The sequence below is a fragment of the Nuphar pumila genome, chromosome 9 (genome assembly GCF_984573655.1).
Source record: "Nuphar pumila chromosome 9, dmNupPumi1.hap1.1, whole genome shotgun sequence".
In the NCBI taxonomy this organism is placed as follows: domain Eukaryota; kingdom Viridiplantae; phylum Streptophyta; class Magnoliopsida; order Nymphaeales; family Nymphaeaceae; genus Nuphar; species Nuphar pumila.
This window is the reverse complement of record NC_143257.1, coordinates 116,104,810-116,124,238: the sequence shown is the minus strand read 5'-3', so window position 1 is coordinate 116,124,238 and position 19,429 is coordinate 116,104,810. Positions and strand designations below refer to the sequence as shown.

The 19,429-nt window shown below is 36.5% G+C and overlaps 1 protein-coding gene across 1 annotated transcript in view; it reads right to left on the bottom strand.

Annotated features, from left to right (window-relative positions):
- Positions 1-1,437: 1,437 nt before the first annotated feature.
- The window catches only part of LOC149828982 (uncharacterized), a 59,421-nt gene continuing 41,429 nt past the window's right edge, over positions 1,438-19,429 (bottom strand). The window contains exons 5-9 of the mRNA XM_090017845.1: positions 10,010-10,150; positions 8,964-9,167; positions 6,395-6,487; positions 5,594-5,705; positions 1,438-1,718 (exon numbers count right to left, since the gene is read on the bottom strand). Coding sequence (XP_089873971.1) covers positions 1,675-1,718; positions 5,594-5,705; positions 6,395-6,487; positions 8,964-9,167; positions 10,010-10,150 — 594 coding nt within the window. The 3' untranslated portion in view covers positions 1,438-1,674. The remainder of the gene's footprint in view (positions 1,719-5,593; positions 5,706-6,394; positions 6,488-8,963; positions 9,168-10,009; positions 10,151-19,429) is intronic.

The following is a 19,429-nucleotide window of genomic DNA, read 5'->3' as shown; positions in this document are numbered from 1 at the left end:
AGTTAAATAGATATAAAACCAACATTCAAAATTGCTATAAAATTTAGTGGAGGAAGCCGATGAAAAGTGAGGAAGCGACCAGAAACATTAACATTAAGAAAGCAAAAGGGAATCAATTTAAGAAATGAGGAAGCGGGCTTTCTACTTAAAGGGAATCCAGTTTATGATATTTTGAAAGCGGGTTTTTCAAAGCTCCTCCTCCTGTCAAACAAGCGGAGCCCCGGTGGTAGATTGTGCATTAAGCACCTGATCACCCTCCATCAGGCCTTGGCACCACAACTGACAGGCCTTGATGAAGAGTGATCAGGTGCTTAATGCACAAATTTGTGCCATGTAAATGCACCAGATCCGGACTCGTGGAGTAGAGTCCTTGTGTGCACACCTCAAGAAGAGTGCACTTCTATTCATTCTCTATCTCGACTTTTTAATTATTCCATACCCATCAACGAACCAGTCAACCTGGTCTGAAATGAACCTAAGCAGGATCAGGCTCAGCTTGCCTTTAGTGAAGGATGGCAGCCAGGGACCAGGCTGCTTAGGTCAGGTTCTAGTGCCCCAGCCTGTCCAACCTTAAGCTTCAGCATATCATCTTTGAACCAACTTCATATAGTTTTTAAAGATTGACAACATAGATATGCAAAGATGAGATCAGATCAGGTCGTATTGTATATATATTACCAATCATCAAGTATATTCAATTCCTTAGGCACATCTCACTTGATAACTCTGAATTTCGCTTGGGATCCATGATTGAATATAATTTATTGAATCTGTTATATGTCGTGTGACGATCTGCCATGTCCAGTGACTCGCTCAACAAGGACTAGCGATGAAAAATGACTATTGTTTTTACAAAAATGGCATGTTTTTACGAAATACCTAGCAATTTGATAAAATCTCTTGCATATCCAAAATTTTGATTCCTGATTTTTAAGGCATTTTTACTCCTTTGCAAATATAATCTGACATTAGCAACTCTTGTGAATGTTCTCAAAATATGGGAACCTCTAAAAAAAATGGCATAGATAGGACATTCGCAAATCCAGTACAGCCTTATGTTTGTTTTTTACAGTTCTAAAACTTAGTTGTGTTATCATCGCTAACGAAAATTTTCCAAAGCTCAAATTACTGAGCATGTTTATGAGAAAACCGGAATCCCACTGAACAATTCCTGAAAGCTGACCAAACACGGGAACTTGCTTCAACACAAAAGTTCACATTGGTCCTCAACTATACCTCTTCTCATAGGCTTGCAATTCATAAAGTGTATTTACATTAAAGCTCAAAAAAAAATCAGTAAATAGTCTTTGATTTGCAAGATTGAAAAACTTAATAAATCACCTGCATCAACATCAAAATGCATATTGGTGCTTCAATCAACCATAAGGCTGTCCTAATATGCCAATAGTTCTTGAGATATATTTACAGCAAATCTCAAAGTAATCATTCCAGTTCTGCTTTATTGAAAAAATCATGCCAGTGCATTTTACAATGAGATGAGCCAGGGTGATGATTTTTTGCCAATCCATTCAGATCCATTAATTAACAATATCGTTGAACGTCAAGACATGACTCTATACAAGTGTATACCGCTAACAGTCTTGAACGATAGGCCAAAGGGAGCAAAAAATCAGAAGCTAAGTTACAAGCTCCAGAATAACGGTGTCGAGCATATCAATCTCCCTGCAGGCAATAGAGCTGCCGTATATTCCCTGAGGCTGCAATACAAGTGGTACATGCATTAGACAGATCCAGAAAAATACAGTGCTGCACAGTTCCATTCAAATTTGCGCTCAACATAAAAGTATTATAAACCTACTATATAGAAGTGTTATTTAACACGCTATACCAGGAGCAAATCATGGAACTACACAAGCTAGGCCAAAAATCACCAGGTCACTCAAACCTGGTGGTGTGCATAGGCTGACACCTAGGTGGTAAACCTGGTTTCTTAGATGACTAGTCCTTTTTCGTGCTCATTTTTTCCAATTTAGCACCATTCTATATATACGTCTCTATTCTTTCGTAATACAAATGAACATGGATTGGAAGGCAATCATTTAAGAATAATTTTTTGTCTGAAGCCTGCCATATACCAAGTCACTAAGTAAATGCTTTCCTTGCAAACGGGACTCTGGCTATTCTGTATAAAAATTGAATATGGAGAATCACTCAAGTGTTCCGTCCTCAACTACAGTCCACGGCTTAGGATCTTAGTTGTCAAAGGCAGTGCCTAAGCGGTGAGCCCCTAAAAAGACTAATTGGGAACTAGGCAGACTAGTCGGTACCCCAATTTAAAAAAATACACAAAATATGCAAACAAATTGCTAAAATTAATAACAAACATGTATACAACATAAAATCAATCAACAATACGCAATAGACAACACACATGTCGTCGAACACTATAAAGCAATTATATTAAATAACTTGCTCAAAAAAATAAGAATAAATGAACAATTGAAGAAACAAACTATACAACCAACAATGTGAATAAACAATATACAAAAAATAAAATCATGAATAGAAAAAAATTAACAATAGACATAAAATAAGCAATAGCCAAATAAGAAGAAATGAACAATTGAATAAACAAACCATGCAATTGACAATGTAAATAAAAAGCAACTAAATAATCAAGTGGTCAACGAAGTTAAAAAAAAAAGACAAAATAGTCTTTATGCCTAGTCGGTCTCAGCCTAGGCGGTAAAAAAGGACTCCACCGCCCAAACCCAAAAGCCTAAGAGGTGGAGCTGTGCCTAGGTCACCTAGGCACCGCCTTTGACAACCAAGCTTAGGATTGTGCTTTCATGCATCATTTCTGCCAGAGAGGCCAGAGTTCAGTAGCACCTGCCACCAGGCTATTATATATCCCTTTCTAATAAAGTTTGTCTTGATTGTATGCTACTTTGTTGAGTGTTGAGTGTTGAGTAGGTAATGCCTTTATTTGGTTTGAGAATAAACATATTGATCAGTCATAGCCCTCACTTGTGGCTAAGAAAATGAAACAATTCACAATATAAAATAAGCATATAGCCACTGATATCGCTGCTAAGATAACATAGGTAAGGCAATTTCCCAAAAGAATATAAAAACAATATGGCCCTTCTGGGGAGGAGCAAATTAAACAACAATAAATTTTGACAAATTTGCAACAATAATTGTATGATTTTCTTCTAATGTTCTAAATATAGTGATCATTTTGCAAATTTTTCATGATATTTTGGCAATAATTATTGAAGAACTTCATTATGCTGATATGTTAGTTTCTTGCAAAATGCATAGCTCTTAAACCATTTCATAGGAAGAATCTAAAAAGAGAAACTACAGTCCCACGCTAAAAAACAAATACATGTAAGGGTAACCACTTCTAGTGAAAAAAATCCTTCTAATTCTGTCTTCGGCTACCCACTGTGTACAGTACAAAGATAGTCCTGTCCAATATGGCTCTCCGGTAATCCATTTGCATGTTTTCATCCACAATTTCAAAAAAAATTCATCCCACTTATAATAAGTTTCAACTCATTACCGGTTGAGAGAAGAGAAACCTAAGGCTGAACTATGCCCACCATATTCAAATATGGTCATGATCCATGTAGTCAAAGCTATGTCACATGGATACAGTTGCGGGTATGGGGATACAGCCTTTTCTATAAAGTTTCCAGTATGACTTGTATATAAAGGGAAATGGTACGGCAGTCAAAATGGAATATCTGTGTGACATAGAGTTAAAGTCATGCTTAGGTGCCATGTCAACACCTAGACCATGGCACCTAAGTGCCCTAGACTCAGGTAGGTCCGACTTTACTAACTAGGTGCCAACTAGGACACAGTCTAGTCAGTGAGAGCAGATTAAGAATAATTTTTTGTTTTTTTTGTTTACTTGTGTTACAAAAAGGTGTGGACCGCATAAAAATGCCATAACCCCTTTCTCTCTCTCTCTGCCACCTTCTTTTGCCTCTCTTTCTCTCTCCTCAATCCCATGCCTCCTTTGACTGTGTATGTGTGTGAGAGAGAGAGAACGATATATATATATATATAGATATAGATATAGATATAGATATAGATATAGATATAGATAGATATAGATATTGTGATAAACTGATTTCTGTGAAAATTTGATAATATAATTCTATGATAATATTCATGTTTTATATAGTGATTTATAATTATCTCATTGATTAATTTCATATTGCATGCATCTTTGCTATTAATTTTAGTTATTCATTGTAAAGTTTTGTATTTTTTGCTTTTTATACCAACTAGTCCTGCCTAGTCTCCGATTAGTCTTTTTAGGGGTCTACCAACTAAACACCAACTAGTGGTTTTGACTACATAGGTCACAATTCTTGATTAAATAGCAGCAATAACAGTATCCAGGCCAAGGTTGCCAGACTAGGAAGCGAAAGCGGGAAACGATACGGGAAGCGGAAGCGAGAAGCGATGCATTTTAAAATGTATAGGAAGCGGGAAGCGAGGGATAAAAAAATAAATATAAGAATTGAATGTGAATCAAAACGAAACACAAATAAAAGTGATTAATATTAAATTTCATGATTTTTTGTGTGTAAGAATTAAATTTTTAACAAAATTTAAAAGTTATGACTACCAATTTAGAGAAAGCACATGAAAGTGAGTGAGAAGAGAGAGAAAATACATAAAAAACATGAAAAGTTGAGTAAGAGAACATATAAGAAGAAAATATGAAGTGTGTGGAAAGTATAAGAGAAGCGTGGGAGCATCGAGGTTCTCATCAAGTTTCGGAAGCGAGGAGTATCTTGCTTCCGAAGCGAGTTTCCGGGAAGCGAGCTTCCCACCTATCTAAGAAGCTTCCGATAACTCTGATCCAGCCTATGGGGATCTAAAACACTTTGCTATTGCATGAACATCACAAATAGAAACAACTCAAAATGAGAAATTATTGCTGAACGTGCACAAATTTCAAATAAAGCATAGAGCAAAAGAAACTCATAAACATGACACCGATTCGGCAAAATTTTAAAAAGTATATCATGCATATATATATATATATATATATATATATATATAACTAAAATGAAATGTTTTCTGTTAATATAATATTTTGTACTGTTTATTTAAATTTAATAATATTTTTTGTGCTTTATATTAACTACTTATAAAACCTTTTTGGATTAATATAATACATTTAATAAAAAAATTACATTGGCTACTTTTGAGGGTATTTTTGTAATATTTTAAGTGAGATGTAACTCTCTCTCTCTCTCTCTCTCTCTCTCTCTCTCTCTCTCTCTCTCTCTCTCTCTCTCTCTCTCTCTCTCTCTCTCTTGACCGGTCAAAACCCTTCATAACAAAACAAATTTAAAGAATCAGTTTTGGTTTTAAAAACCTCAATCAAACAGCATGGACAGAGACCAACACATTTTGGAGTGTCACTAATGTTTCGCGTGCCAAAACGTATCGGACATGTGTCCGCATATGTCATCAGTGACACCGGGCCCATTTGGGCGTGTCACTGTGACAGTATATTCATACTTTCTACTGTCTACTTTATAAAGCAAAAGCTACCTACTACATCTCAAAAACAGACAAGAAAAGAGAATTGAACACCTACAGTATAGCCAATCCTTGAAGTATATGTGAAGGGCACTTGCTAGTTCCCGTTTCCGATTCTCCTCAAGTTGGACATCTCTCAAGGAGTGTCTGATATCATCTAAAACAAGAGACTGAACGAGGAAGATTTTCCAAATCAGTAACATAACAATACAAAACATACATATATAACATTGATGAACAAAATAGAACCACATAAAGCAAGTCATATAATATGAAACAGTGAAATGCATATCCATAACATAAGTGAGCAAAAAGAAATTAAGAAAATATAGCTTATTGCTATTACTTTTTTCTTCCTCTTCTGATATAGATTTTTTAAGAGCTTTCTGTCAAGGTTGTCTATCTCAACTATTGCTTGAAGAAAAAAGGTAGAATTTAGAAAGACAGGAGAATATTTTTGCATAACATTTTAAAACAGTTCAAGCCTCTACCGTTTAAAACTTCTTTCAAAAGTTCCACCATCTATCTAACATCATTAAGATTCATTTCATCAGTCTGTCATTCTGGTTCAGGCAAACCCAATGATGCAACAGTCTAAATCCACGCCCTTCACTCAAGACATCAATTACCACTTTTCTAAAGAATCAGGGACACTTCAAAATTTGCTATAGTATTATGGTGGCCTTAACAAGAAAACTTTCTTGGGAAGAAAAATTTTAGCAGATGAGAATGACATATTTCCTTTAATATAACTTCCTTAGAGGAAATCATTTTAGCAGTCAAGATAACGTAAAAAGAATTGCCATGTGGAATCAGTTAAACTTAAATGGACTAATTGAAAATGAACTAGCAAATTCACCTTTTTCTTCTGTGATTCCAGATAAATCTCTGGCAATAAAAATGGATTTTGCTTTGTAGATCCTGGTAATTCACCTTCAAACCATCTAGGAATCTGAAAGAATCAAGTTCAACACACAAATGTTAAAATATAACATAACTTGAACAAACAAATGCTAAAATAAACAAATCATTTCCTTAACAGGAAAAGAAGAAAAGGTAGACTAATAAATGCAACCAAAAGATTATTGGAATCAACTCCTACAGCTTATGTAGGACTAACTCGAATGGCTAGTTTTCGCCTATGTCACATAGATAAGGGTACAGCTTCAGGTGAAGTTATGGAGCGTACGATATGAAAATTTCTAAAAACGCAGGTATCATGTATGACAATATATATATATATATATATATATATATATATATATATATATATATATATATATATATATATATATATATATATATATATATATATATTGTCATACCCTCATACTTGCACGCAGACAGACACGCACATGTACAAAATGATATATTTTAGTGTATGACGATATTTGCGGTGAGGCTAAATAAAAAGGAAAAGAGGGTGGACAAAGCCAAGCGTTAGGGTCGGGAGTAGGGCTGCGCAACGAGCCAAGCTAGCTTGAGCTCGGCTCAGGCTCGACTAGTCTAAACCCGACTCGGACTCGTCTGAGTAAATAAACAAACCGAGCTTGATCAGGCGTTCAAGCTTGATTAAGCTCGATTAATAGCGTCATATGGGGACCACTTTTAGGATATGTATCATATTTGTTAGCTAATAAACACATAACTTCCCTTTAGCGTGCATGTGGGAGGCCCGGGGTTCAAATCCTGCCCTCTTAGCAACAATTGAATATTTTTTTATGTAATTTAATGCAGCTCAAGCTTGAACTCAGGCCGAGTTCGTACACAGTTTTTCAAGCTCGGCTTGAGTAGAGACGAAGTTTTTGATCCTTGGCTCGTGTGCACCCCTAGTCAGGAGGGGAGTCATGTTGGATCAGGGTTGGGGCCAAAATGGTCCCACCCGTTTGTCCGAGTAAAAGAAAAGGATAGGGTATTGGGCCTGAGTTGGATCTGACAGATCCACTTAGACCCATACCCAGGGTGTACCTGTTATTGTACCTGTACCATGCTTTTTGACCCAAGTACATCAACCCCTCAGATGTACTCATGTTAGTTTTTAACATGTAGAAAGTTAAAAACAGCATATTTTATCGACTGCAAACTTTTCAAGAGATTTCAAATCCTTTCTTGGCTTTTGGTCTGGAAAATCTCGCCAATGTAAATTAGTTAGATAAGTTCTGATAAAAGAATAACATAAAGAAGTGGGGAGTAAATTGGTAGCTTTTTCTCCAGATATTACCAAGAAATAAATATATCATTTTATTGAAAATGCAATTGTATTAGCAACAAAAATGAGTTTCATTTGGAGTTTAAAACAACTTGAACCAGCACCATTCTTCACTGTATTTTTTAAAATATTTGGACATTTGACACTATGTTTCCTAGCAATCAACTACGGTGAATATTGGATAAGCAAATAAGCTGTGGCAGCCAGCATGACTAGGTCTCTGATCCTGGGGCAGTTTCTCCATGTAAATATGAAAAAAAAAACTGTGGCAATAATAGCTTGATTGCAATCAGGGATGCCAATTGATTGGATCGAACCCAACCAACCTAGTGCACAGATAAGATTTCAGGATTAGATACAGATCAGACCGCCCCTGAAGTCGAGTGGATAAATATTCAAGGTTGGATATTCATAAAAATGTCCACAATATGATCCAACAGTGATTATGATACACAAAAGGATAAGTGTGCAACCATTTAAAATCCAAAATTATAGGTTTCTAAATCCATCATCTTGAGAAGCTTTCAAGTTTTATCAAGGCTTACTGGCACCAGCTATGTCACACGGATACTTCATTTTGGCCCCCATATTGTGTCCCCTTATATAGTAGTCATAATGGAAACTTCATAAAAATGGCTGTGTCCCAGTGTTGGCAGCCGTATCCATGTGACGTAGGGTTCCAGGAACCCATCAGCTAGGTGCCCCAAAGTAGGGTTTGTGCACAAGTAGTTGGTGCACCTCAGTCCAACCAACTGCAAAGGTCGTCAGACTAATATCTACCTTGATCTGTATCGGACCCCATTTAGCCCGAATCACAATATGTTAAACCACTTGTCTAACAAGATGGAAATTAAGATCTTTCTTGTTAAAGCAGAAAGCAGAGAAATGAAAAAAAATGAAATTATGAAAGTATAAAGGCCTACCAAAAGCATGTAGTTGTGTGTGTGCACGTGCACGTGCACATGCCTACATGGAAGAAAATCAGGTGCATCATTAAGGCAGGAACTCATGCTTTCCCATTAACAATAAGCATATCCCACAATGCCAACTTATTGTTGATGCTGCCCCTAGGGATGCTTCTAATAATGAGGGTTGCATTGTGGATGAATGTTCGCATATTAGTCACAATTAATGGTAGGCCTACTTTGGGGTTCTGAGGGCACTCATTCTATTAATGATGTGATCTTTTATTAAGCACTGATGCAAAAACTAAACATACCAGGAAATTTGTAAATTGGTACGGGTCAAGGCATGTAGCAGACTCAGCTTGAAAATCTGAAACCCCGGCTGGATGAGATAATGAATCATGTGGATCAATCATTCCCAATGTTAGAGGCTTGTCCCATTTATTAATACTTGAATCAATGCCAACTTCAGTCATGTGCTCTTCCAACTGAGAATAAAATGTGTTGTATGGTGCCACCTGATATTCAGGAAGTTGCAATAATTACTCTAACCTTCATAAACATCAATTTTTGTTTTAGAAACATTTATAGCAGAAAAGAGGTGAGCAACTATCCACTGAGACAGTAGACAATTTAACTTTCCAAATCATTCACAAACCACAAAGCAAACACGTTGAGCTAGACAATGTTAGAGAGAGAGAGGGAGAGATTGAAAGTGTTGAATCCTGAAGCATGTAGAAAAATTGCTTTACACAGATAACATGACAAAAAAAGTAAGGCCAAAAAGTTTGCTTGCACAAGGAAAAATAAACTGAGAGCCTATCAAATAAAACAGCATAACATGCTTTATGTTAAAGAGAAAAAGAAGAAAGAAATATGGTATAAATATCAATTTTAAAGAGGCAGACCACAAAGGGAACTGTTGTAGTGGAAGGTTGAGTCAGAAATGGTCCAACAGGATTGACCCGGTCTGATCCATGCCCCAAACTGAGAAACTAGTATATCTCTCCCCCTTTCTTTCCAATTTGGGAGGCTTTCATCTTCCACAATCTCTTGACAAGAAAAACATGAATTTTCTCATGGTCTCTAAATAAAAAATCCCATATTTCTGGAATTTTTGTTTTAAAATCCATCTTATCTATATCCCTCACTAAACTTATAGGTTCAAATGGTTCAGTGGTTTGAAGGTTCAGGTTTACATATGAACTCGCATTCACACTTGCACCAGTACAAATAGCTGCAGTATGCAAGATTATGTGTAATGCTTCCCAGTACAATGAAAAACTATTAGACTGTCATCAGAAACAAATAAAAACTAGCAAAGGATAAGCTTAGCATAGAAACCAGTTGGTTCTCCCACCTGCAGTTTATGGTTATCTCCAAGGATAAGTGGCCGTTGATTGACCCCTAAAAAGAACACGCATTCACGGCAGTTGGCAATACAGATGCATCTTGCTGCTGTAATTACTTGTACTCTCTCACAGTGCTCCACTCTTACAGCCTGGGAAGAAACACAGTGCATCATCAAATACCATTTTGAACACCACATACACGTGAAACAGCATGGGAGGAATCAAATGAAGCATGCTATGTCACATAAGTGCAGGTGCGGATGCGTAAGGTGTGACACGGCAGTTTCAAAAAACATAGGTGTGGGGTATATATATCGTGTGTATGTGTGTATATGTATTTATGTATATACTATGAATAAAACTGGACTTTGTTAAGGTTAACTGAGTCCAGTTTAGGACAGAAATGGACTCCGGTGTGATTAATTGCACCTGACACTACAGAAGCTGTGCTCAAGTGTCACACCCGCACGGATGCAAGTGCGACACGGGTGCGTTGGCCTTCTAGAAGAGTCCATGTTACATAGGAAGCATGTGTGGAGTTTGAAACAATACCAAGTGTTCAGTGAGACCAAGGTTCTACTTCATCAAATCCATATAGAATAACACTTCTAATATCCAGGAAGCTCAGATGCCTTGATCAATTTTTTCTTCAGAGGATCATAGGCAAGTTGTTTATTCAAATTGATAGAAAAGACAGATTCAAGTTTCATGTTCATAAATAAACTGGGTGTAAGAAATCTAAACATGCACCAATAAACATGTGTGCATTGTGAAGTACAACAATGGTGCAGTAGTCCGGCAGGTTTTAAATAAAAATAGCATAAAAAAATCAGTGTAATTTACTCACAAGAATATAGCAATTAAAAGATTATAGGAAGAGTTCGTCAATCAGTTTTAACCAAGGTTGCCAAACTAGGAAGCTGAAGCGAGAAGCGAGGCATTTTAAAATTTACAGGAAGCGAAGTATCAATTTGAAAGTGAAATATGAATAAAAAATGAAGCAATAGTTACCAAATAGGAATCGAACAAGAAACAAATAAAAACTAAAATAAAATTGATCATTCTTATATTTCATAATTTTTCACTAAAAGAGATAAATTTTTGTTAAAATCTAACAATGATGGTTACCAATTTAGAGAAAGTACATGGGAAGTGAGGAAATACATGAAAAACATGAAAAAAATGTGAGAAAAGCATATAGGAAGCATAGACCATGTGTGTGAGAAGCATAGAAGAAGTGTGGGGGAATCAAGATTCCCATGAAGTTTCAGAAGCGAGGAGTATCGCGCTTTCGAAGCGAGTTTCCGGGAAGTGAGCTTCCCACCTACCTAAGAAGCTTCCGGTAACTCTGGTTTTAACTACATGGATAATCAGCCCAATCTCTTAAATTAAGTTGTCCATGAACTATATTTCAAATCCTTTTGTCATTCACACATAATATGAAGAGCTTTTTCCAGTACTGATTGCCCTAAAGGGGCAAACACCACTAACCATGTAAAAAGATAATTAAAAAAAAGACTAAGCAAGCATGTTGAAAACACCCAATAGGAGTTTCTTCCACAAAGAGCACTGCAATTTCTATCACAAATTTTCTTGAAAGTTGACAAATACAAGTAATGGTTAAGTGAAAAAGTTGAGGCATGGAAATAATTTGCTTGAGAGCCTATTTGAGATAGTCATTTTTACCAATGTGAAAATTATGACATCCAATATAAAGATATTGATCTACGAACCTAACACCAAATAGATGACAAATGTAATATGCACATAGATGAGAAAACTGAGAACTAGCAGTTTCTCCGGGCAAATCAAAATTAAAAGCATTTTATTAAAAAAGCAAAGAAAAGCATATAACCAAACCAAATAGCAGATGAAAGACAATGCCTAAAGTTACACTGCTGAAATCCATTGCATGGATCCTAAAAGCCAGCAGCAAGCCAATCAAAAGCATTCTCTGTACAATATCCCAAGTAAAGGCAATGTCTCACAAAGATTCAAGTAAGGAAGAAGACTACCTATACTACCAAAGATATAACCATGAAGTAGCTAGCAAAAGTGCAAGCTAGCACTATAGTTCGCCATTGAAATGGCACAGAGTAGATCAGAAAGGTTAAGACATTCTATAACTGTCCATCTTCAATGAAAGAAATTTTTTTACTGTACTATAGCATGCTCAAGGTTATGTGTATCACCATGCAAACTAGCATCAACATTGTCTACATAATTGTTCGAAATTGTTAAGGCATGATTATGAGCAGACAGTTGCCAAGTATGGGCAAGACATTTATCAGGCCGTCATTGATCTGAAAGGTCTGCGGGCAACCAAAGACTTAGTATAGACTGGATCAATGCATCAGAGAATGTCTCTGCATATTCACAAGGAGAGACTAGGCATCTTGAAACACAGAAGACAATGACAGCATATGACAGAGAGAGAGAGAGAGGCTTTTATGTATCTTGACTCAACACTACTTGATTGGCTCCTTATCTTCGGCCGTGAAATCCATTGTTCTTAATGCCAAATGATCCCAGACCCGCACACTGAGGTCCGCAGCCACTAGACAACCCATGATAAAAAAGTGCATGACCCTCATGACTATACTTGAAATATGATTCTCAAGAGACCAGGTGTAAGCATGAAAGAAGTTCAATAGTGGAGAGAGTGAATAAGATATGATAGATTGTATGTGCATGCCTTATTAAAGCCCTGTTTGGATCTATTTTTATTTATTGTTTGCATATATAAATTTAAGCACATTTTATAAAGAAGAATCTTGCCTTTACTTTTAATCAAGCGAATGTTTGGATCCCCAACTGTTCAAATTACAATGAAGAATAAAAGAAGATTAGTGGGTAGTGATGATGATGGTTGTAGTGGTAGATGATGGCGGGGGTTGCAGTAGTGGATGGTGGTGGTAATGGTGATAATGGTGGTGGTAGTGGTGATGATGATGATGGTGGTGGTGGTGGTAGTAATGGTGATTATCAGTCATTCAGTATTTTGAAATGTAGAAATATTATCAGTTTTTCAAGGTCAACTGATATTTTCTCAAGATTTTCAAAGTATCATCAGAACCGAAAAAATTGTAATATTATCGCGATATTTTTTCGAGATTTTCATAAAACATTTTTTTATATAGTTTAAGTATCTTTTCTTGTTTCCTTTATAGTTTAAAACCTTTTCTAATTGTTTCTTTATATTTTTGCAAGAAAAATACTATAAAATCTATTATTTCTTATATTTTTTATTATTCATAGCTTTTGAGATTTTTTCGATATTTTCTCAAGAAAAATCACCTTTTGAAAATACCTCCAAGAAAAACCCTCACCGAGAGATTGCCATGAACGATACATGTGACTATGGTGATGATGGTAATGTTAGTGGTGGTGGTAATGGTCGTGATGGCAATAGAGATGGGTGGTGGTGGTGGTGGTGGTGATGATGATGATGATGATGGTGGTGGTGTCAATGGTGATGACAATAATGGTGGTGAATGATATTGAAAGTCTATATAATATAGTGTATTATAGAGTTATGTAAAGTAACTTAATAGGCTATTATGTACATATCCTATAAAGAAAGGGTATACTAGTCTTTTTGTCTTTTTGATGTCTAAAGGGGGTCAACCCTCATTATTGTAATGTGCTCTCATTTCACGAAAAGTAGAATATGAGTTGGCTCCTTTGTGTTGTGCCTCCTCTAACCCTAATCTCTCTCCCTCCTTTCTCTCTGCTTTTCTAACATGGTATCAAAGTTGGGAGCAGGGAGAGGATGTTAAATCTGGAAGGAAGAGGACTTGGAATCGGCAGCTGTTGACATCATTTACTATAACGATTGGCCTAGTCTGTCCAGTTTTGGTGAGTTTGTTGCTTTGGGTTGCTAGAGGCTGATTTAAGACAACATTTAAAACAAACCTCACTTCATTTGGATTTTATATGATTTTTTCAATAATTTCTGAAGTTCTTGAAAAGTTTGGTTCATATTTGGGAAAATCAGTAAATCACTTTCGATTTTTGGGTTTTGAGGACTCAAATTGATCTCATTCAGGTTGTTTTTGGTATAGGAGGTTGAGAAAACCGATTTAGTAAAAGTTTTTGGGGTTTTGGAGGAGATTTGAGTCGTTTTGGGGTAATTTAGTAAAAGATTTTGGGGTTTTGGAGGAGATTTGAGTTGTTTTTTGGGTAACTATAGTTAGCAGTAACTTGGATTTGAGGTTCAAAGGTGTTGGCTGCCTCTTATTTTTTGGGTTTTGTGCTATATATGGTTTGTTTGAGCAGCCCTTGTGCATAAAGGGTACTTTGTGGTTCTCATTTGGATTTGGGTGTCTCTTTTGGCTTGCTTCCCTCTAGTTTTCATGTGTTATAGGTTATTTGTGGTATTATGGAGAAGGAAGGGATTCAAATTATCCCGGTAAAATTGAATAAAACTAATTATGCATATCGGGCTGATTTTTTGAAAGCGGTGGTTGTTGAAAAAGGGTTGGGAGGCTATTTGGATGGTTCTACAGCAAACCTAAAGCCCCTGATGAGGGTTTTGATAAGTCCATAGAGGAATGAGTCATGAACAATGCGAGAGTCAAAGCTTGGATTCTTGGGTCTATGGAACCGAGAATTGCCATGAACATTTCAAAATTCCAAGAGGCAAGAGAAGCTTGGACATATTTCAGACAAGTCTATAAACAAGAGAATTGAGCAAGACATTATCAACTTACTCAAGAGTTGAGAAGTATGCGACAAGGAAGCAAGTCAATTGAAGAATTCTACACTGGTATGCAGAGAATTTGGGATGCCCTTGCTCTGATGGAGGGACAGAAAAAATGTGAGAAGTGTATGAAGTGTGTGTCTTGCACTTAATGTCAAACTTGTTTGGGGATTCTTGATTAGCACAGGGAGACTGACAAAGTTATTGAGTTTTTCATGGCTCTTAGACCAAAACATGCTTACCATCGTTCTCGGCGGGAAAGCCATCACCACGTGTCGAAGAAAACTCGCCGTCAACAATGAAAGCTGGAAGGAGATGAAGAAGAGAGAAGGGTTTGGGTGTTTGGCATGGAGGGGAGAGAATAATGGTGGGCATACTTAGGGTTGAGACCCCCCCTCAAAACAATACTTTTGTTTTTTCTTTTTTTTTAAAGTAAATGTTGGATGAAAATGGGTCGTGACTCTTTGAAAACAGGTTGACTGAGTTCAACACGTTTTGGGATGTATTGCAAGCGTGTCATGCTCCAAAATGTATCGGACTTTGTGCATGTGCATCATGCGTGACAGGCCCATTTTCACATGTCTCTGTGACATAGCTTTTACCATGAAGATTGCCATATTTCATATGTGGAATCCTCTTTCTTGGTTGGTTCATGTTGAAAGTCTGGCTGTCAAATAATCCTACCTCACAATAATGAAGATGAAATATATGCATGAATTGTCCTCTCTCCTCTTTGTTTTGTTTTTGCATTTTAATAAAATATGGTCATCCCCTTATCTTCATAATCTTCATTTTTGTATGCACCTATCTTGGATTAATTCTATGTATGATCCAAGATTCTATATATGAGAGAGTATTATTTTAATGGAAAACATTTCTAAAGTCGCATAAGAAAGATAGTTGGGGACCTGTAATATCGTGAGTAGAAAATAGATACTAGTTTGAGGGAAAGCTTGACAAGTTGATTCCATTCAAATTTTTCATTTTTAAACTAGGATATTCTCACTATGACACCTTTTCCAAACATGTTACAAGAAAAATAATTATATGATGGTTTCTCTATTGATTTTTCGCTAGTCCAAACATGTTTAAAGTTGACTTGTAATGATATGATAGTTTCTCTATTGACTTCTCACTGGTCCAAACATGTTTAGAGTTGACTTGAGCTCAGGATTAATGAGCAGAACTCAGCATGGATGACTTCAAGCCAAGCATGTTTAAAGTTGACTTGAGCTGAGGATTAATGAACATAACTTGCTTGGGTTTGCAACCTAGTTTGTCAAGGGCCCCTCCCCCAACACCTTCAACTCTCCCTCTCTCTCTCTCTCCCACCCCCAACCTCCCTACAAACCTTGTGAATCCAGCCACTTTCCAGTTGGTCACTGGCCGGAAAGTGGCTGGAAATGTGTGCATATTTTTTTTGAAAAACTGATTGCCTAGCCATTTCGGTGGCCGGGAAATGGCCGGCCATATTTTTTTCGTTTATATTAGAGAAATGGCCGGCCAACCATTTTCCGGTCAGCCACCGGTTGGGAAATGGACTGGCTGGAAAATGGCTGGCCCTGTTTTTGTAAAATTTTATTCTTTTATTTTTTAGTTTTTGGGGTGACGAAAAACCTGAAAACCAGGTCTTTGTCACCCAAACAGCCTTTTGAGGCTGGCTTTGGCACACCAAGTTTGCTAAAAACCTGGGTTTTGGGCAAAAACTGGCTTGCCAAAAACCAGGTTTGCACCCTTGTCATCCAAACAACCCCTTAATAAGTATGGTCTTGATTGTATGGAACAAGTGTTCCAGTCTCAGGCTTGTACGATGTCTTTTCATTATAATAGAAATATAAATGTGGCTTTTATGTTTTGTTTTTTGTGTCATGTTTACCCCCTGTTTGGTTCACTTTATAAGTTGCTCCGTGCCATTTATACTTGTTTTAAATAGCAAGATTTGGTGTTTGGATCTTTTACTTATATTTTTTATTAACGACTTTTTATAAATTTTATCCCTTTTTTCAAAAATAAGAAGAGGCCTACTTTATTTTTTACAAGCACGTATTTCTTCAATTCCACCCCGATCATCCCCATCACCACCACCACTTCTCCACCATTACCATGTTAGAAAGTATGTGGAAAGGAATAACAAGAATGCTTTATGTATTCACACGGTCCAATGAATGGACAAGCACAAACCCACAAAGGGGAATATAGAAATAGTCCACTAAGGGACAGCACAAGAAGCCTTCAAAAAGGCAACACATAAAAATATATGAAATTTATTGAATAAGAGCTTGAAAAGCCATGAACTACAAGAGAGGGGGAACCCCCTGTATATACAAAAAGGAAAGAAAGTGAAAAGCCATTGGGGGCTCCAACATATGGTCGTTGGAGCCCCCAACGGTCATATTTATGACCGTTGGGGGTCCAACGACTACATGTGGGACCCCCAATGCTTTGATAAATGAGCAATTACAAAAAAGAAAAAAGAAAAAATAAATAAAGAAAAATAGCTTATTTAAAGAAAATAGTTGTTTCTAAAACAACTATGTGGAATGACTAAAATACCCCTATCGGGTATTTCACATATATATATATGAGTTCATATATTTTAACACCCCCCCCTCAAACTTTACAGGAAGATGACCGAAAGTTAACGAAGTAGGAAAATAAGACGGAGAGCTTTAGTGAAGAAATCCCAGTCTTCAAAGAAAAACTCCATCTTCATGGTATTTCAGAAAATTCGTGCAACTCCAAGTCTTCAAAAAAGCCTTTATTGGTGATCATCCCCAAGTCTCTTCATTGGTTATCTCTATAATGAGGGTATCACATCTTGAAGATCCTGCATAGAAAGAACAAACCAAAGGAAGACTCAAAGTATACAAGAAAAAATATTCTAACCCAAGAATTGCAACAATAATATATTGAAAAGCACGAGTGGTTTAAACCAGAGTTACCGGAAGCACCTAGGCAAAAGGGGAAGCGCGCTTCGGAAGCGCGAAACGTCGCACTTCCGAAGCGTGAGGGGAAGTGTCCCCCTTTTTTGGGAAGTGCGTCCCCTTTTATGGGAAGCGTGCTTCCCCCACGCTTCCCCCTCGCTTCCCCCATTTTTTCATTTTTCCGCTTCCCCCTCGCTTCCGGTTCGCTTCTTAGGTCGCTTCTGGTTCGCTTCCTAGGTCGCTTCTGAGACGGTTCGGAATTTTCTTCTAAGTGGTCCCACGCTTCCCCGCTTCCTAAATTTTTGAAAGTGCCTCGCTTCCCGTATCGCTTCCCGCTCCCGCTTCCTCGACTGGTAACTCTGGTTTAAACAAGATAGTAACAACTTTTCAAATCATTAGATAAAAGGCATCATTCCTTAAGGATGACGATAAATCATGATTATCTTATTTTAAAGGACATGATTCACTAAGATGAAATAAACATACTACTTTCTCAAAAAAAGTGTCTATTAAGAGACATTTCAAACAAATCCCATAAAAAGGATATCTAAATGGAAGATCATAATAGGAAAATTAAAAACTACTTAAGCATTTCAATACTATGTGAAAAAGTCTTCGAAAAAACAACATATAATGTCTTCAAAGAGCCAATGCATACGAAGTGCACCAACTTCCACAAATCGTTTTGCACAAAGGCCCAATAAATACTCAAAGAAATTTATCAATACTTGGAAGTAAGAAGTGTGTGCACAAAAGAACACGTAGAACACTTACAAGTGCACAAAGACAAAGACACACAAAATATGAGATTTGTATTAAAATCAAGTAAGACTCTTTTAAAAACGTTTCATGTATTAAAAATATCTTTAAGAAGACAATGTTCACACAAGAACTAATTGCTCCAAGGGAATGTGTATAAGAGCACACGAAAAAAAGCATGTTTAACACATACAAATCAATAATAGGGAGACATTTTATCAACAAAAGATAAGTTAATGATTTCTCACACATCATAGAGAGAATAAAGTTTATGCCAACAAATGTCATGTGTGAACTTGCAAGAACATGATTTAATTAAGTATAATAAAGACATCCACCCAAGAGTCAAGAATGAATGTTATTTGAATAGAGAACCTTATATATTGAGGAATTTCTCACTCAAATATTTGCAAATACAAAAGCTCACTAGGTGAACGAAAACCATAAATATTTAATATGCAAAGTACCTGAATTCCCTATAGGGTGAATGCCAAAATGTAAAGTTGATTTTTGAATATGCATATCAATGATATGATCCTTTTATCGATAAATATTTTTCTTTGCTAGTAAGGATTAAGGAAAAACTCATTTAGAGGGAAATCCAATATGATATATTCAGATAAAAAACAAATTAAGAATGAAATTTTGCAAATTTCAACAATAGTTCATCCACTACAAACAATCGCCTCATTAGTCCTCCAAAACCCATAAATCAAGTGTATAAGCTACTAGAACAAGAACATAAATATAATGCCACCAAAGGGCCAAAGACACACATGAAGGTGTGTACACATCTCTTGTCTACATATAATAATACTTGAAATGAGTGTATCAGCGACTAGAACAAGAGTACAAATGGCAACATGGATTAAAAATCACACATAAAAATGTGAATAAACAACTCTTGTCTACATATAATGACACTCTGAATCAAGTATGTTCAGCTACTAGAACAAGAGTACAAAGCCAACCATGGGCTAACATCACACACAATGGTGTGAAACAACAAGCCTTGTCTACATATAATGACGCTCAAAACAAGT